The sequence below is a fragment of the Lampetra fluviatilis genome, chromosome 44, assembly GCF_964198595.1.
Source record: "Lampetra fluviatilis chromosome 44, kcLamFluv1.1, whole genome shotgun sequence".
In the NCBI taxonomy this organism is placed as follows: domain Eukaryota; kingdom Metazoa; phylum Chordata; class Hyperoartia; order Petromyzontiformes; family Petromyzontidae; genus Lampetra; species Lampetra fluviatilis.
The window spans coordinates 4,076,591-4,094,282 of NC_136318.1; the positions used below are offsets into that span (position 1 = coordinate 4,076,591).

General features: G+C 59.2%; 1 protein-coding gene across 1 annotated transcript; it reads right to left on the minus strand.

The window, feature by feature from the left end:
• Positions 1-1,023: 1,023 nt before the first annotated feature.
• On the minus strand, positions 1,024-15,291 carry LOC144947181 (carbohydrate sulfotransferase 13-like). The gene is made up of 5 exons (XM_078876372.1): positions 15,143-15,291; positions 6,732-6,793; positions 5,161-5,358; positions 4,135-4,367; positions 1,024-3,542 (listed from the first exon to the last, which is right to left on the minus strand). The coding sequence occupies exons 1-5, from the start codon at positions 15,231-15,233 to the stop codon at positions 3,047-3,049; spliced, it is 1,080 nt and encodes a 359-aa protein (XP_078732498.1). The 5' UTR covers positions 15,234-15,291; the 3' UTR covers positions 1,024-3,046.
• Between the last annotated feature and the right edge of the window lie 2,401 nt (positions 15,292-17,692).

Sequence of the window (17,692 nt, forward strand, 5' to 3'; positions counted from 1 at the left end):
GCACCACGCCTGCGAGAAACACATTCCTGCGGAGGGAGCTGGTAGCAACGTTGGGTTGCTCGGGCAATGGCCAGGGTCAACGGCGGGCGTTGGTGTATTCCGCAAATATGCCCGACTGTGAGGGCGGGCACAAGCCGGCGTGAGTAGGTTAAACGTTGAGATTTATAAGGGCACCACGGGGTGACCAGCCCCTCCCCACCAGCCCCCACCCCTCCCACCCCCCACCCAGCCCCACCCCCACCCTCCCCCCACCTAGCCCCTCCCCACCCTCCCCCACCCAGCCCCTCCCCACCCCCTCCCCACCCAGCCCCTCCCCCCCCTCCCCACCCAGCCCCTCCCCACCCCAGCCTCCTCCCCACCCCTCCCCCCACCCAGCCCCTCTGCACCCTCCCCCACCCAGCCCCTCCCCACCCAGCCCCACCCAGCCCGCCCCACCCAGCCTGCCCCACACAGCCCGCCCCACCCAGCCCCACCCCACCCTCCCCCTCCCCACCCAGCCCCACCCTCCCCACCCCTCCCACCACCCGCCCCACCCCCTCCCCACCCAGCCCCACCCAACTCCTCCCCACCCTCCCCCTCCCCACCCAGCGCAGCCCGACCCCACCCAACCCCTCCCTGCACGACGGACGGACACAATAATCCCCTGTGGGCTGGTGTAACCAGGAGGTTCCTACCAGTATTACGCTCTCCTGCCTTTGTCTCGTTAGTGGTGATGTTTACACACCACAACCAGGTACTCATTTGAGGCCGAGTCCACCTAGGGGAAGCCCAGGACCAATTCGGATAATCGTCACTGGTGTTGGCCGTGAGCGGGAATCGCTGGGTTCGTAGCGCAGTGCACTTACCACTACCACGGCGCGATAACCACTACTGCTTCCCACAACCCCACCACGCCACCCACTCACTTCGCGCACCCCACTCACTCGCCCACCCACTCACTCGTCCACCCACTCACTCGCCCACTCACTCACTCGCCCACCCACTCACCCAACCACCCACTCATTCACTCACACACTTCTAAACTTGTTTCCATGCGCATTTTTTTATTCGACCATATAATATATAAAACAACAAAAAATCGATTCAACATTTAACACAAGTTGCGACGCATAGCGCAGATTAGATCATGTAAACCTAGAGAACAAAGACAAAGGTGCCCGTGTAGCCCACACAGGCTGTTGGAGCAAGTGCTGTTAGCGAACACCTATTTCCCACACCTCCGATTAGCACGGGTTGGCTACATACGATGCGAAAGAAATTCAACATACGTGCAAGGCCTGAACGGCTTATCTGCGAGTGGGTGGTGTGGCCAGAACCACGACCCCGGCGCTGAAATTAATACACAATGCCAGGTACTAATTCATGACTGGATCGACCGAGGCGAGATCTAGGACCGGTTCAGATGTCATTGATGCTGACGGTGCGCAAGAATCGAACTCGGGGTCGCCGGGTTCGTAGTGCAGTGCGCTAACCACTACGCCACCAATCCCCACACAGGCACAGACAGGCACAGACATACAACAAAGACAAAGATCCCCCGTATAGCCTGTAACAGACTGTTGGGGCAAGTGCTGTTAGCGAGCACCTACGAAGGCCGGCACGATACACGAGGGGGTGGGTGGCCAGCACCACGCCAGGCCGCCTTTGTCTCCCTCATGGCGATGTTTACACATCGCACCAGGTACTCATTTTTGAGGCTGAGTCGACATAGGGGAGGCCCAAGACCGGTTCAGATAATTGTCACTGGTGTTGGTCCTGAACGAGAATCGAACCTGGGTCGCCAGGTTCGTAGTGCAGCGCGCTAACCGCTACACCACCGCTCCCCACATACACACACACAGTCTCGCACTCGAACACACACAGACATGCAACACCTCAACTCCCGAGTGACTGAGAAACTATGAACCTCAAGTTTTCAATATCGTTTGCTACTTTATCAGTGACTAACTCAGTGTCAACCAGTAACCCATCAGACTCACCCAGTGTCCATCACAGTGACCCATTGTCAACCGCAGCGACTCCACGAATGTCCACCACAGTGATCCACCCGGTGTCCACTGCTCGGCCCTTGAGAAATCCGCGGAAGCGTCAAGCTTCCTGCTTTGAGACATTGAGTCTCACGCGAGGTGGTGAAGAGGATGGAAGTAGCTGCGCAGATTTCTAATATTTTCCCTTCGTTTAATTCTATTTAGCAGACAAACGCCGCCTTTTTCCCGGATTCGACAGTGAGCTTATTAGGTAAAAAAAATAATTTAAATATAACAAAAGTCTAGTTTTTATTACAATTATTGCTATTGCTTTTAAAAAATACAATTTACAATTTCCTCCACAGATGACAGTAAATGACACGTGGCAGGCAGGCAGCAGAGGGCGCCAGTGTCGGAGCTTCCCAGGATTTCTCCCTCAAGTCTTGGAGGGGGTGGGGAAGGGGTGGGGGAGGGGGTGGGGGAAGGGGTGGGGGAAAGGGTGGGGCGAGGGGTGGGGCGGGGGCTCCTCCCCAAAAATTCGTGACCTCGCGTGACCTCGCGTGACCTGATCACTGCACGGAGGTCACGTGCAGTTGATATCAAATATTTATGTTGATGATCATAGCGATGGCAGCGGTGAAGATTGCGATGGTGGTGGTGATGATGACGGTGATAGTGATGATGCCCGTGATGTTCGTGATGGTGATGATGGTGATAATGGTGTTGATGATAATAGGGATGATGGTGATTACGACGATGATTCAAGTGATGGTTATGGCAGCGATGTTCGTTTAGGTGATGATTATAATTTAATCTATGATGGTGATTGTGATGATGCGTGATGATCATCATCTTCATCATGTTCACTCATCTCATTGTCACCATCATCACCCCCATCGTCATTATCATCATCAGCGTGATCATTAGCACCTATGATGTGCACGGATAGCTAGGTGCGTAAGAAGTTCAACATACAAACAGCTTGCCAGCACCATCACCACCGTTACCGCCATCATCACTGCCATCATCACCAACATTACCACCATCACCATCATCACCCTCCCCACTGCCACCACTCATCACCGCGCGTCCATGAACGCCGCCGCCGAGTAGTTAAAGAGCAGGAAGTCGTGGCGGTACAGCGCGTACAGGCGCCGTCGGTAGTGCGCTCCAAGCGTGCGGAAGTGTTTCAGCGCCTCTCTCCTCGCCTCGCTGACTTTACCGCCACGGCCACCACCGCCGTCACCGCCGCCGCGCCGGGCACGTGCCGGCGCGGGCGGGAACTGGACGTCGGCGCCGGCTCCGGCGAGCCGCAGCACCAGGCCGGCGTCGCGCTGCAGCGTCTCGTACTTGCCGACGACGTCGTAGCGCACGTGGCACGGGTGGCACAGCGCCGCCGCCGTCTCCCAGTGCTCGTTGAAGGGCTCCTCGGCGCGCGTGCGCGGGTCCGCCAGGTACCACGCAAACTCCTCGAAGCGCACGTCGCTGCCGCGCCGAGCCGCCTCCGCGCCCGGCGCGTGCCGGTGACGCTGGATGATGCGCGTGCCGTAGCGTGAGTGGAACGCCGTGTTGTACCTGGGGTACGCAGGGCGGGGGAGGCCGGGGGAGGTTTGGGGCGAGGGAGAGATGGGGGGGGGGGGGCGTCGAGGGGTGGGGGTGATTTAGGACCGCGATGCTGCAGTCTTTACACAAAGGTAAAGGTCCCTCACCCCACCCCCGTGTAGTCTTCACAGGCCGTTGGGGCAAGTGCTGCTGGGTGTGCACCTATGAAGGCTGCCACGGCCCACATTGCTGACGTTTGCACACCATGCCAGGTACTAATTTAAGACTGAGTCGACCTAGTGGAGGCCGCAGGACCGGTTCCGATAATCGTCACTGGTGTCAGTGGCCGTGAGCGGGAATCGAACTCGGGTCACCGGGCTCGGAGCACAGCGCGTGACCCGCTACACTGCTGCTCCTCACACACGCTCTCTCCACACCCTTACACCCCTGAAGCCTCTCTCCCCTAACCCTCCCCGCACACTCTCCCGCACCCTCTCCCTGTATCCCTTCCCCCCAAACGCTCACCAACACACCCTCCGCCCGTCTCCTCTCTCTCCATCTCCCCTAACCCTCTCAACCACCACACCGCCCCTCATCATCACCCCCCACCCCCCGTCACCCTCACCGCTTGGTGAACTTGTTGGTGTAGGCGGAGACGAGCCGCTCGAAGGGGTGGCGCACGAAGAGGAAGGAGAGGTACGAGTGTAGCCGGCGGTTGATCTCGGAGGCGTTGAAGTGCGCCAGCGAGCGCAGCGCCCCGGGCACATGCGCCTCGTGCGCCGGGATCGCCTGCGCCTGGCGGCCCCTCGCCCGCCCGCTCAGCACCAGCATCACGCGCTTCCAGTTCGTGCACGCCACCTGCAGTCTCGGCAGCACCCGCATCAGCACCATCAGCACTGGCAGCGCCATCAGCACTGGCAGCACCATCAGCAGCAGTAGTACCATCAGCAGCAGCAGTACCATCAGCACTAGCAGTACCATCAGCACTGGCAGCACCATCAGCACTAGCAGTACCATCAGTACCATCAGCAGCAGCAGCACCATCAGCACTGGCAGTACCATCAGCACTGGCAGCACCATCAGCACTGGCAGCACCATAAGCAGCAGCAGTACCATCAGCAGCAGCAGCACCATCAGCACCATCAGCAGCAGCAGCACCATCTGTACCATCAGCAGCAGCAGCACCATCAGCACTGGCAGTACCATCAGCAGCAGCAGTACCATCAGCACGATCAGCACCATCAGCAGCAGCAGTACCATCAGCAGCAGCAGCACCATCAGCACCATCAGCAGCAGCAGCACCATCAGTACCATCAGCAGCAGCAGCACCATCAGCACTGGCAGTACCATCAGTACCATCAGCAGCAGCAGCACCATCAGCACCATCAGCAGCAGCATCACCAGCATCACGAGCTTCCAGTTCATGCACGCCACCTGGGGTCCCATCAGCAGCAGCATCATCATCAGCACCTGTACCATCATCATCAGCACCAGCATCATCATCATCACCAGCATCAGCACGAGCATTATCATCTGCACCAGCATTAGCACCACCACCACCATCATCAATAAGGACGTGAGACACCGATGGCGCCGGCGTAGACGATGGCGTAGACGATGGTAGTGACGACGGTGGTGGTGGTGGCCGCACCTTGGGCACGTAGCAGTAGATGAGGCGGTGTTCATCGTCCACCAGGAGGTGTTTGAGGTCCGCGGGGCTCAGCACCCGGCGCTTGGGCCCCCCCCCAGGGCCCCCCCCGGGCCCCCCCTCCTGGATGGCGTTGCACCCCCGTGAGAGCCGCTCCCTCCTCGCGCGCTGCACGGGGTCCGCCGAGACGATCGCCACGCGCTGGGGGGACACGGGGGGGGGGGAAACACGGGGGGGGGACACGGGGAGGGGGACACGGGGAGGGGGACACGGGGAGGGGAGGGACACGGGGAGGGGGACACAGGGAGGGGGGGGGATACGGGGAGGGGGGGGGGGACACGGGGGGGGGGGGGAGTGGGCGCGGGGAGGGGTGGGGACACGGGGGGGGGGGACACGGGGAGGGGGGGGGGGATACGGGGAGGGGGGGGGCACGGGGGGGGGACACGGGGAGGGGGGGGACACGGGGGAGATGCGGGGACGTGGGAGGACACGGGCGCGACACAGAGAGACACGGGAAGGATACAAGGGGGGCAGGGGGGGCACAGGGGAGACACGGGGACATGGGGACAGAGACAGCCAGGACACGTACCATCAATCAGGCTCCGTAGAGAGAGAGAGACGCAGGGAGACACACCTGTTTCAGGTGAGATAGTCTGTTATGCCCCTTCCCACCCCCCTTCCCCACCCCCGGAGGGTGGGGGTAGAGTAGGGGGGTGGGGGTAGAGTAGGGGGTGGGGGTAGAGTAGGGGGTGGGGGTAGAGTAGGGGGTGGGGGTAGAGTAGGGGGTGGGAAAGAGAGGTGGGGGGGGGAGAATCTAGAAACTCACAAGGGGGGGACGGGGTAGGCCCTGAATTTAACGCTTTTCAGCAGGGACCCCCCCCCATCCCACTCTTAAATTAAAACTAAACCATTCTGGTCGTGTGGGGGGGGGGGCATCACCCCCATTGTGCCGCCCCCAGCCCCCCTCCTCCCGGTTCTAAGGGGGTGGGGGGAGCAGGTGGGGTGGGTGCTGGGTGCTGGACTGGGTGCTGCTGTGAAACGCCAAGCGAGGTGCGTGGAGCAGGGCGCCAGGTAGTGGGAGGGCGACTACATTCCTGAGATCTGTGCAAGCCTGGGGCAAGGAGGGAGATCAAAACTCCCTCCCTCCCTGTCCCTCTCCCTCCCTTCCTGCCCCCCTCTCCCTCCCTGCCCCCCTCTCCCTCCCTGTCCCCCTTTCCCTCCCTGCCCCTCCCTGCCCCTCCCTGCCCCCCTTTCCCTCTCCCTCCCTGCCCCTCCCTGCCCCCCTCTCCCTTCCTGCCCCTCTCCCTTCCTGCCCCTCTGCCTTATCTTGGTATCGTAATCGTGTCCGGGGTAGGGATGGTGGCGGGGTGCGTTGTGACGTGGGTTGGAGGGCAGTAGTTGGTGGGGGGGGGGTAAGGGGGGTTTGAGGAGCAGTGGGGTGGGGGGGAGCTGTGGGGGTGGGTGGGGTGGGGGTAAGGGAGGAGCTGTGGGTGGGGGTAAGGGGGCTTTGGGGAGAGCTGTGGGGATGGGGTGGAGGTTTGGTGGGAGCTGTGCGGTGGTGGGGGGTGTTGTACCTGCTCCCAGCTGAGGATTCCATCGACGTCTCCAAGGCTCCGTGTTCGGAACGGGGCCACACCTGGCGGGGAGGGGGAGGGGAGGGGGGAGAGGTAAGGGGCGGGGCTGTGGGCTACCTGGGTCACCTGTAGCTGTGCACTCAGCTGCGTGGTTCCGGCTTTGCTGCATTCCGTGTTCCATCTCCATGGGGGTGAAACGAGCACCGGGACACACACAGAGACGCATAAACAGGTAGACAAACACATACACAGACAAAGATCCCCCGTGTAGCCTTAATAGACTGTTGCGGCAAGCGTTGTGAGCGATCACATATGAAGGCCGGCGCGGCACACGAGGGGGTGAGTGGCCAGCACCACACAGTGGCGATGTTTACACACTGCACCATGTACTCATTTGAGGCTGAGTCGACCTAGGGGAGGCCCAAAATCGGTTCAGATAATCGTTACCGGTGTTGGCCGTGAGCGGGAATCGAACTCGGGTGGCCAGGTTCGTAGCACAGCGCGCTAACCGCTGCACTACCGCTCCCCACTACACAAAGACAAAGATCCTCGTATAGCCTCAGCAGACTGTTGGGGCAAGTGCCGTTAGCGAGCACCTACGAAGGCCGGCACGACACACGAGGGGGTGGGTGGCCAACACCACGCCCGGCCGCCTTTGTCTCCCTAGCGGCGATGTTTACACATCGCACAAGGTACTCATTTGAGGCTGAGTCGACCCAGGGGAGGCCCGGGACCGGTTCATACAAACGTCACTGGTGGTGGCCCTGAGCGGGATTCGAACCCGGGTCTTTAACTTCGTAGCACTACCGCTCCCCACTACACCCACACGCACACCCACCCACATGCACACGCACACACACGCACCCACACGCACACCCACACGCACACCCACACACACACCCACACACACACACCCACCCACACACCCACACACACACCCACACACACGCACCCACACATCCACACACACACGCACACCCACACACCCACACACACACACCCACACATCCACACCCACACACACACCCACACACACACACCCACACACCCACACGCACATCCACACACACACACCCACCCACACACACACACGCACCTGTGCGGCCACCCGCATGTACCTGCACGATGCCCTAATCCCCCCACGCCCCCACCCCGCCTCGCCCGCCCCCCTCCCTCCTCCCACCTTCCTCCCTGCGGCCGAGTTCAAGCGTCTGGGACGCGGTGTTGAAGCCCTGAAGCGGGTGACGCCGACGTCTCGCCGCTCTTATTTACGGACGAATCCATTCGGTCGCCCAGGAAAGCCTCCTCCCCTCCCCCCCTTGTTTTTCAGGAGGGTCCCGCCAAAGTGTTTCTAGAAAGTATGTGGGGGGGGGGGTGTTGATGTTGTTTGGCTAATAGCAGTTCTACTGTGTGTGTGGGTTTAGCTATTGGAGGAGGAGACCCAGGAACCCGGAGGAAACCCGCGCAGGACACGGGGGAGAACGCACGGACTCTGCGCAGAAAGCGACACCCGAGTCGGGAATTGAATTCTTGAAACGAAGACAGCCCCTGTCTACACAGAGACACGGGGACACGGAGACACGGAGACAGCCCCTGTCTACACAGAGACACGGGGACACGGAGACACGGAGACAGCCCCTGTCTACACAGAGACACGGGGACACGGAGACACGGAGACAGCCCCTGTCTACACAGAGACACGGGGACACGGAGACACGGAGACAGCCCCTGTCTACACAGAGACACGGAGACAACTCCGTCTACACAGAGACACGGGGACAGCCCCGTCTACACAGAGACACGGAGACACGGAGACAGCCCTGTCTACACAGAGACACGGAGACAGCCCCTGTCTCCACAGAGACACGGAGACAGCCCCGTCTACACAGAGACACGGGGACATCCCCGTCTACACAGAGACACGGAGACAGCCCCTGTCTACACAGAGACACGGAGACACGGAGACAGCCCTGTCTACACAGAGACACGGAGACAGCCCCTGTCTCCACAGAGACACGGGGACAGCCCCGTCTACACAGAGACACGGAGACAGCCCCTGTCTCCACAGAGACACGGGGACAGCCCTGTCTACACAGAGACACGGAGACAGCCCCATCTACACAGAGACACGGAGACACGGAGACAGCCCTGTCTACACGGAGACACGGAGACAGCCCCTGTCTCCACAGAGACACGGGGACAGCCCCGTCTACACAGAGACACGGGGACAGCCCTGTCTACACAGAGACACGGGGACAGCCCCTGTCTCCACAGAGACACAGAGACACGGGAACAGAGATACAGAGACACGGGGACAGCCCCGTCTACACAGAGACACTGGGACACGGAGACACAGAGACACAGAGACAGCCCCAGTCTGCACAGAGACACAGAACACTGGGACAGCCCCTGCCGACACAGAGACACGGAGATAGTCTTGTCTCTGTGTGTCCTCGATAGCCGATGGGTGGAGTTTTTCCATTTAGGTTTTCTTAGAGAGGGGAGAAGGAGGGAGGGAGAGACAGGGGGAGAAAAGATGGGGACACGTGGAGAGAGAAGGGGAGGGGGTAAAGACACGGGGGTTAGTGGGGGGAGACACACGGGGATAGTGGGGGGGAGAGACACGGGGATAGTGGGGGGAGACACACGGGGATAGTGGGGGGGAGAGACACGGGGGTTAGTGGGGGGAGACACACGGGGATAGTGGGGGGGAGAGACACGGGGGTTAGTGGGGGGAGACACACGGGGATAGTGGGGGGAGAGACACGGGGATAGTGGGGGGAGAGACACGGGGGTTAGTGGGGGGAGAGACACGGGGATAGTGGGGGGGGGACACACGGGGATAGTGGGGGGGAGAGACACGGGGGTTAGTGGGGGTGCGGGCATTGCGAGAGGGGGCGAGAGGGGAAACACGAGAGGAAGAGAGGGGTAGGGGGGACACGGGGAGAGGGGGAGTCGCGAGTAGGGAGGCGGGGATGAATGAGCAAGATGGGGGGGGGCAGCAGAGAATGCGCGTGGATGCAGCGAATGCGGGGAGAGCAGCAGAGATGGGATGAGAGAGAACGGGGAGTGGAGTGGGGATTGGGGTGAGAGGGGGGGGCAGGAAAAGAGTTTCCATGCTCCAGGGCCTTGGTGGGGGCGGGGCGGGGGGTAAGCGAGGGGGTAGGGAGGAGGGGGTGGGGAGGAGAGGGAGGGAATTCCGGAGTCGTGAACGCACAGGAAGCCAGAAGCCCTCACCTCCCTGGGAGGGAGATCAGAGGGAGGGGGGGAGGGGCAGGGGGGGGGGATATTCGGGGAGGACACCTCGATCGAGGGACCCCACCACGAACGCAATGGGAACACGAGGGCACACAAAACACAATCAGCCCCCGTGTAGACAAAGACAAGTGCTGTTGGCGAGCACACGTTAAGGCCGGAACACCACGCACGGCCGCCTTCGTCTCCCCAGTGGTGGTGCTTGAACATCGCATCGGGTCCAGTACTTGATCATCTCAGTCCGAGCCGTGGGCAGGAATCGAACTCGGGATGCCGGGTTCCTGGCGAGTCTCACGCTGCCCATAACCCCGGGGTCTCACGCTCCGGGCGTAGTGAGGCCGTCTGACCGCCTGTAAACCCCCAGCCTCAACCCAGCTCCAACCCCTCACCTAATCACCAAGCCCGACTCCATTCCTCATCCTAACTGGAGCCCCGGTCCCCAGTCCACAATCCCTTCCTAGCCGGGTCCCACCCCCTCGCCCCGCACCTCCGCGCCCACTCCCGGCATCTGTTGCCCGCGGGTCCCCGTGACCCGGTGACCCCCAACCAACACCCCCCCCCCTTCACGAACTCGACTCCTCCTGCCGCGGGGACCCAACATTCCACCCCGACCACGTGCCCCCCCCTAATCTCCCTTCACTCCCTCCACTCTCCCTCCACTCTCCCCACTCTCCCTGCACTCTCCCCACTCTCCCCACTCCCTTCACTCTCCCGGCACTCCATCCACTCCCTCCACTCTCCCTTCACTCCCTCCACTCTCCCTTCACTCTCCCTTCACTCTCCCTTCACTCTCCCTCCACTCTCCCTCCACTCCCTCCACTCTCCCTTTACTCTCCTTCCACTCTACCTCCACTCCCTCCACTCTCCCTCCACTCCCTCCACTCCCTTCACTCTCCCTCCACTCTCCCCACTCCCTCCACTCTCCCTTTCCGTCCCTCCACTCTCCCTTCACTCTCCCTTCACTCCCTCCACTCTCCCCACTCCCCCTCCACTCTCCCTCCACTCTCCCTCCACACCCTTCACTCCCTCCACTCCCCCTCCACTCCCTCCACTCTCCCTTCACTCCCTCCACTCCCCCTCCACTCTCCCTCCACTCTCTCCACTCTCCCCACTCTCCCTCCACTCCCCCTCCACTCTCCCTTCACTCCCTCCACTCTCTCCACTCTCCCTTCACTCCCCCTCCACTCCCTCCACTCTCCCTCCACTCCCTCCACTCTCCCTTCACTCCCTCCCCACTCCCTCCACTCTCCCTCCACTCTCCCCACTTCTGCCTTTCCCCTCTCTGCTGCTTCTTCCCTCGCACTGCTCAACTCGAGAATCTCCTCCCATCGTCGTCGTCGTCCTCTGCATTCTCTCGAGCTGCCACAGAAACAACGTCGCTCAATTCAAGAGACGCGTTCCACTCTAAATCGTGTACACCTCCTCCTGGATGGCGGTGCTGCTTGTTGCCAGCCGCTTGATGCTTCGGGCCTGCGTTGAAAAACGATGACACCCCCACCCCCCTCCCCCACCTCACCACCCCCCCTCCCCCCTCCGGCCGAAACCGACACCGGGGTCGGGTTTAGCCTCCACACACACACAGGGAAAGACAAAGCTCCCCCGTGTAAACCCACGCAGACTGTAGGGGCAAGTGCCTTTGTTGCGAGAAGCTATACGAGAGCTGATCGCGGTTCACGAGGGGTGGCGTTGACCAGCGCTACGCCAGACTGTCTTCGTCTCCCCAGCGCTGGTGTTTATACAAAAGTATTGAATTAAGGCTGAGTCGACCTGGTGGAAGCCCACGATCTGTGTAGAAGTTGGCCGCAGTGAGCGGGAATCGAACTCGGGTCCCATGGTTCGTGTGGCGCAGCGGTTAGCTCACTGCGCCACACGAACCACAGAGATTCACCCGCCCACCGTGCACCGGGGGAGGGGGGCACCGGGGGAGGGGGGACACCGGGGGGAGGGGGGCACCGGGGGAGGGGGGGCACCGGGGGAGGGGGGCACCGGGGGAGGGGGACACCGGGGGAGGGGGGTCACCGGGGGTGCCCACCCCCACACATGAACCGGGGAGAGGGGGGGGGCATGAGGATGCATCCCTCTCAGCTGGAGTCAGGGCCCACGAACTGGGTCATCTGGCCATCCTGGGTCTCTGGCTCCAGCGGTATGGAATCACGACTCGGGTCCCTGGTCCTACGGAGCCAGAAAGCTGGCGCCAGGGACCCGGGGACCCAGTCACCTTGAGCCGAGGTCCCAGGCAGATAGTCTGGATCCAATTTCCATGGAGGTTTAAGTTTCGATTCCAGCGGCCGCCCTGATTAATACTGTGGTGTGTATTGACCATATTAACCACGCGCCGTCTGCTTCAAAGTGGACGTTACAGACCCCCGTGACGCCATTCGCAAGAGTAGGCCATTGTGTGCCGGCGTTCAAATTTGCCAATTTCGAAAGATGACACCACAAATGACTCGCTTGTGATCCCACACAGCAGGGATCACAGCTCCCTACTGGCAGCAGACTCATGGCCCTCTTGCGAACGAGACGCATGTCCTGGTTTCTCGAGTTCTCAGCCGTGTCACGCAGAGAATCAACTCGGAAACTCGGATCCAGGCAGAGATCAGGCCACTGGAGGCAGGAATTACCGGAGCCAGGATCCAGTCGACACGGATGGATCCAGTATTCGGTCAGCTGGAGCCACAGACGAGGAACCCGCAGTCACTCGGGAAAGCCTCACCGAGTCTTGTGACTCTTTGTCAGAAGGATCCTGCCAAGTTTTCAGCAGTCGGAGGGAGATGAATGCTGCTCTTACTGCTGTTGTGCGTGATCCCGACGGAGTAGTCTGCGGTGTAATTTTCCACATTTTGTTCAAATTTGGACCGTGACGCCGGCACGCGATGGCCTAACTCTTGATGAAGACCGTGACGGAATCTTTAACGACGTACTCAGATTGTAAATGTTGTGGCTTAGCTCTCCAACACACCGGTGTGATGTACTAGTGACGAATTGGCCACGTTCTGTTGACGTGGCAACCCTTACTAGTTGGCTGTGTCGGGTGGTGGCGGGTTTAACGACACATTTATATATTTACGCGATCTAACCCCCCCAAAAAAACCTCTTATGGATCTTTATCGTCCGCTCCGAGTGACGCATACACAGCCACATTTAAAGCCAACGAACTCGGTTTCATCGACCCGGGGACCACGGTTCGACCTGGGATACTCGGGGGCCAGGGATCGCGTCCCTGGAGCCAGAGAACCCCGGGGCGGAACTCTCGATGAGTCCCGATCTACGAGTCTGAAACTACGACTCGTGGAATCGGTGACCCCGGTTCAGAGTTCAGGGCGAGGGAGAGCGCGTGTGTCCTTATCTGTCCGAGTGTGTTTGTGTCTGTGTGTTTGTGTCTGTGTGTGGTGTGTGTCTGTGTGAGTGTGTCTGTGTGTGAGTGTGTGTGTCTGTGTGAGTGTGTCTGTGTGTTTGTGTCTGTGTGTGTGTGTCTGTGTGAGTGTGTGTCTGTGTGTGAGTGTGTTTGTGTCTGTGTATGTGTCGGTGTGTTTGTGTCTGTGTGTGTGTCTATGTGTCTGTGTGAGTGTGTGTCTGTGTGTGAGTGTGTTTGTGTCTGTGTGTGTGTGTTTGTGTCTGTGTGTGTGTCTGTGTAAGTGTCTCTGTGTGTCTTTGTGAGTGTGTGTCTGTGTGTGAGTGTGTTTGTGTCTGTGTGTGGTGTGTGTGTGAGTGTGTGTGTCTGTGTGAGTGTGTGTTGTGTCTGTGTGTGGTGTGTGTGTGAGTGTGTGTGTGTCTGTGTGAGTGTGTGTTGTGTCTGTGTGAGTGTGTGTTGTGTCTGTGTGTGGTGTGTGTTTGTGTCTGTGTGAGTGTGTCTGTGTGAGTGTGTGGGGAGCGGTGGTGCAGCGGTTAGCGCGCTGCGCTACGAACCTGGCCACCCCGGTTCGATTCTCGCTCACGGCCAACACCCACTGACGATTATCTCAACAGGTCCCGGGCCTCCCCTAGGTCGACTCAGCCTCAAATGAGCACCCGGTGCGGTGTGTAAACATTGCCACTAGGGATACAAAGGCGGCCGGGCGTGGTGTTGGCCACCCACCCCCTCGTGTGCCGTGCCGACCTTCATAGGTGCTCGCTAACAGCACTTTCCCCTACAGTCTGTTACAGGCTATACGGGGAATCTTTGTCTTTGTTGTATGTCTGTGCCTGTCTGTGTCTGTCTGTGCCTGTCTGTGCCTGTCTGTGCCTGTGTGGGGATTGGTGGCGTAGTGGTTAGCGCACTGCACTACGAACCTGGCTGGTCCCGAGGTTCGATTCCCGCTCACGGTCAACACCGGTGACGATCACCTGAGCCGGGCCTGGGCCTCCCTCTAGGTCGACTCGGTGTCAAATGAGTACCTGGTGCGGTGTGTAAACGTCGCCACTTAGGAGACAAAGGCAGCCGGCGCGTGATGCTGGCCACTTAACTCTGGTATGCTGCGTCGTCCTTCAAAAGGTGCTCGCTAACAGTACTTGCCCCAACAGCCTGTTGAGGCTATACGGGGGATATTTGTCTCTATATAAGTGTGTGAGTGTCTCTGTGTGAATGGGTGTTTTTGTTTGTTTGTTTGTGTGCGTCTCTTTTGTCTCCCGTGTGTGTCTCTATGGGAGTCTCTCTCTCTCTGTGTCTCTATGTGAGTCTCTCTCTCTCTGTGTCTCAGCGTAGAGCGGTAGCGCAGTCGTTTTCGCCACTGCGCTACCAACCCGTTCCCGAGTTCCGAGTCCCGCTCACGGCCAACATCAGTGACAATAAACATCAGCATTGGGGAGACAAAGGTGGCCGGGCGTGGTGCTGGCCAAGTCACCCTCGTGTGTGCCGTGCCGGCCTTCAGATCGCTAAGAACAGTCCGTTCAGGGCTGTATGAGAGATCTCTGTCTTTCTGCCTCTCTGTGTCTGTGCGCGTGTCTGTGTGCGCGTGTCTGGGTGCGTGTGTCTGTGCGCGTGTCTGTGCGCGTGTGTCTGTGCGCGTGTCTGTGTGCGTGTGTCTGTGCGCGTGTGTCTGTGTGCGTGTCTGTGTGCGTGTCTGTGCGCGTGTGTCTGTGCGCGTGTATGTGCGTGTGTCTGTGTGCGCGTGTCTGTGTGTGCGTGTCTGTGTGCGCGTGTCTGTGTGCGCGTCAGACCCTCCCAGGTGCCCCGTTACCTGGAGCCAGGGAGCCGTGCAGGTAGGCGAGAGCCAGGAGGATGGAGCAGCCACAGCTGAACAGCGCCATGCGAAACAGACGCAGCCTCATTCTCCCCCCTCCCCCCGCCCCCCCCTCCAGCCCCCCCACCCCCTCCTCCTTCAAAGGGGTCCTCGCACCCCCCCCCCTAAACTCTGCCCCCCTCGAGCCGAACCGGGGATGCCCCCTCGACTCCCCGCGCGCGCGCGCTCTCTCCCTCTGCTGCTCTCTGCTGCTCTCTCTGTGTCCACGGAAGAGCGGCCGGCGGACGAGCCGATCTCTCGCTCTGCGGGGGGGGAGGGGGGAGACGGACGAGACCACGTACAGGCAGAGGGGTGATGGTGGTGATCAGGATGGTATGGGGATGGTTGGTGGTGGTGCTGATGATGATGGGAGTGATGATGATTGTAGTGGTCGTGATGATAATGGCGATGATGGGTGTGGTGGTGGTTGTTGTTGTTGTTGTTTTACAAGCCTCACCCGGCACTTATTTTAGGCTGAGCCGACCTCGGGGGAAGCACCAGTGTTCAAGCACCAATCGGCACTGATTGCAAGCGGTGGCTGGCAATCGACCTCAGGTAATGGGGGATTGGGGAAGGGCGTCGTATATAACTGCGCTAGCCTGTGCCAACAGGTATGTGATGGCGATGGTGTTGGTGGTCTCCGTTTAATATCCGCAGCAGCAGCAAGACGTCACGGGCAAGGGACACGTGCGGAGGCAAGACGCCTGATTCTCATTCGAATAGACTCGTGGCCAAAGTCTTGTTAGCGAGCACCTATTAAAGCCAGCATGACGCGCACGTAAGGTTGGGTGGTCTTGATGGAATCATATCCGGCCGTCTTTGTATCCCGACTGTTGATGCGGTGTTTTTGTTTTGTTACCACACCTTTACCAGCTACCAGTTGGAGTTGACTGAGGGTTTGGCCCAGGACAAAGTTCTGCTGTCGCTCGCCACTGACAATTGCCGCGGCCGGGAATTGAACGAAGGTGGCCTGGTCCGTAGCGCTGTGTGCTAGCCGCCGCGCCACCACTCCCCCACGTGTCGTCATACGCACTCGCATGCGGACACACACGCACAGATACACCCATAGACTTAAAATTCAGATAATTAGACGGACAGAGAGCGATGGAGCGGTAGTGAAGTGGTTAGCGCACCGTACTGTGAACGTTTCAGTTCATTTCAGTTTCATTTATTAGGCATAAGCCCCTATGAGCCATGCGGCTCTTGACTCGGGTGCAACCGCAACAAACAAAAACATGAACAAGAAACATCTTAAAGTGACTACACCCAACAGAAAAATCCAGGAAAAAACAGCAAAAGTCTTCCAGAAAAAAACACCGCATTTCAACGCAGTGTGCAAAAATCCCAGTGGGATGCAAGTCAAACAATAACAACCATAAGACAATTTAGATTAAAGTTATCAGGCTAACTCTGGACTACAACAAACAAACATGGCTAAACCAAAACCTGGGTCCACGCATCAGTGGCGAGTAATATCTGAGCCGGTCCTGTTCCCCTCTTTTACCGACCATCCAAAACTGTCCATTTCATTGTCGGCAGTAGCCATGATTCATCCACTGCTGGATGAAGGTGACCCCAATCCATCTCCATTACACTATCACATGCACACTCACCTGTCCACTCACCTACCTACCTACCTACCCATTCACCAACCGAATCGCCTGCAGTGGTGAGATGTTAACTGCCTCGCCCGTTATACAGGAGGTCGTGAGTTCGATCCCGAAACTGACGCATGTATATTTCGAGTTTGCGTGTCTCTCTTCCCGTGGCCGCGTGGAATTTTCTCCAGGTCTTCCCTCCACATTTAGAATCAACGTGCGTTTAAAGTATTTAGCTGTGAAACATTTCCATGTGATCAGCCGCTTCGTTCAGCGATCATTTGTGACCAGGTCACGCTTCTGAAAAAAAGAGCTGTATAGCTACATGGGCCTTAGCTGGTAAATAACAAAAAACATGTGTTTTAAAAAAATTGTTGGAAATCATCTTCACATTCCTGCCTATCCGCCAGCCCATTCACCTACCTACCCATTCACCTACCTGCCCATTCACCTACCTGGTCATTCACCTGCCTGGTTATTCACCTGCCCATTCGCCACCCCGATGTGCCCCCACCCCCGTCACCACCAGGCGCTGTTCAATGCGGCTCTTCGTGAGCTGCACCTCTAGGCGCGCGCCTCGCATCACTTACCACTCCCCAATAAAACAACAACAGCAGCAGCAGCGGCGACAACCACCGCATGTCATGTGTATGTAATCCGCAAGCCCATCCCCTACGCCCTTTCAGGCTCCTAAAGGTTATCAACAAATCTCTCAATATAACAAGAATAGCGCAGCATCGCGTCACCGCAGCTGCGGCGCGCTGGGGTTGACATCGCTCGGTCTCACGCCGCCGTGCCGGCTTGCATAGCTGCTCGCTAACACCACTTGCCCCGAGTCTGGTGTGGGGAAGGTGTTTGAAGTCTGTATGTAACCCTAAACCTGAATGTGTTGTTTGATAAAAATGCACCT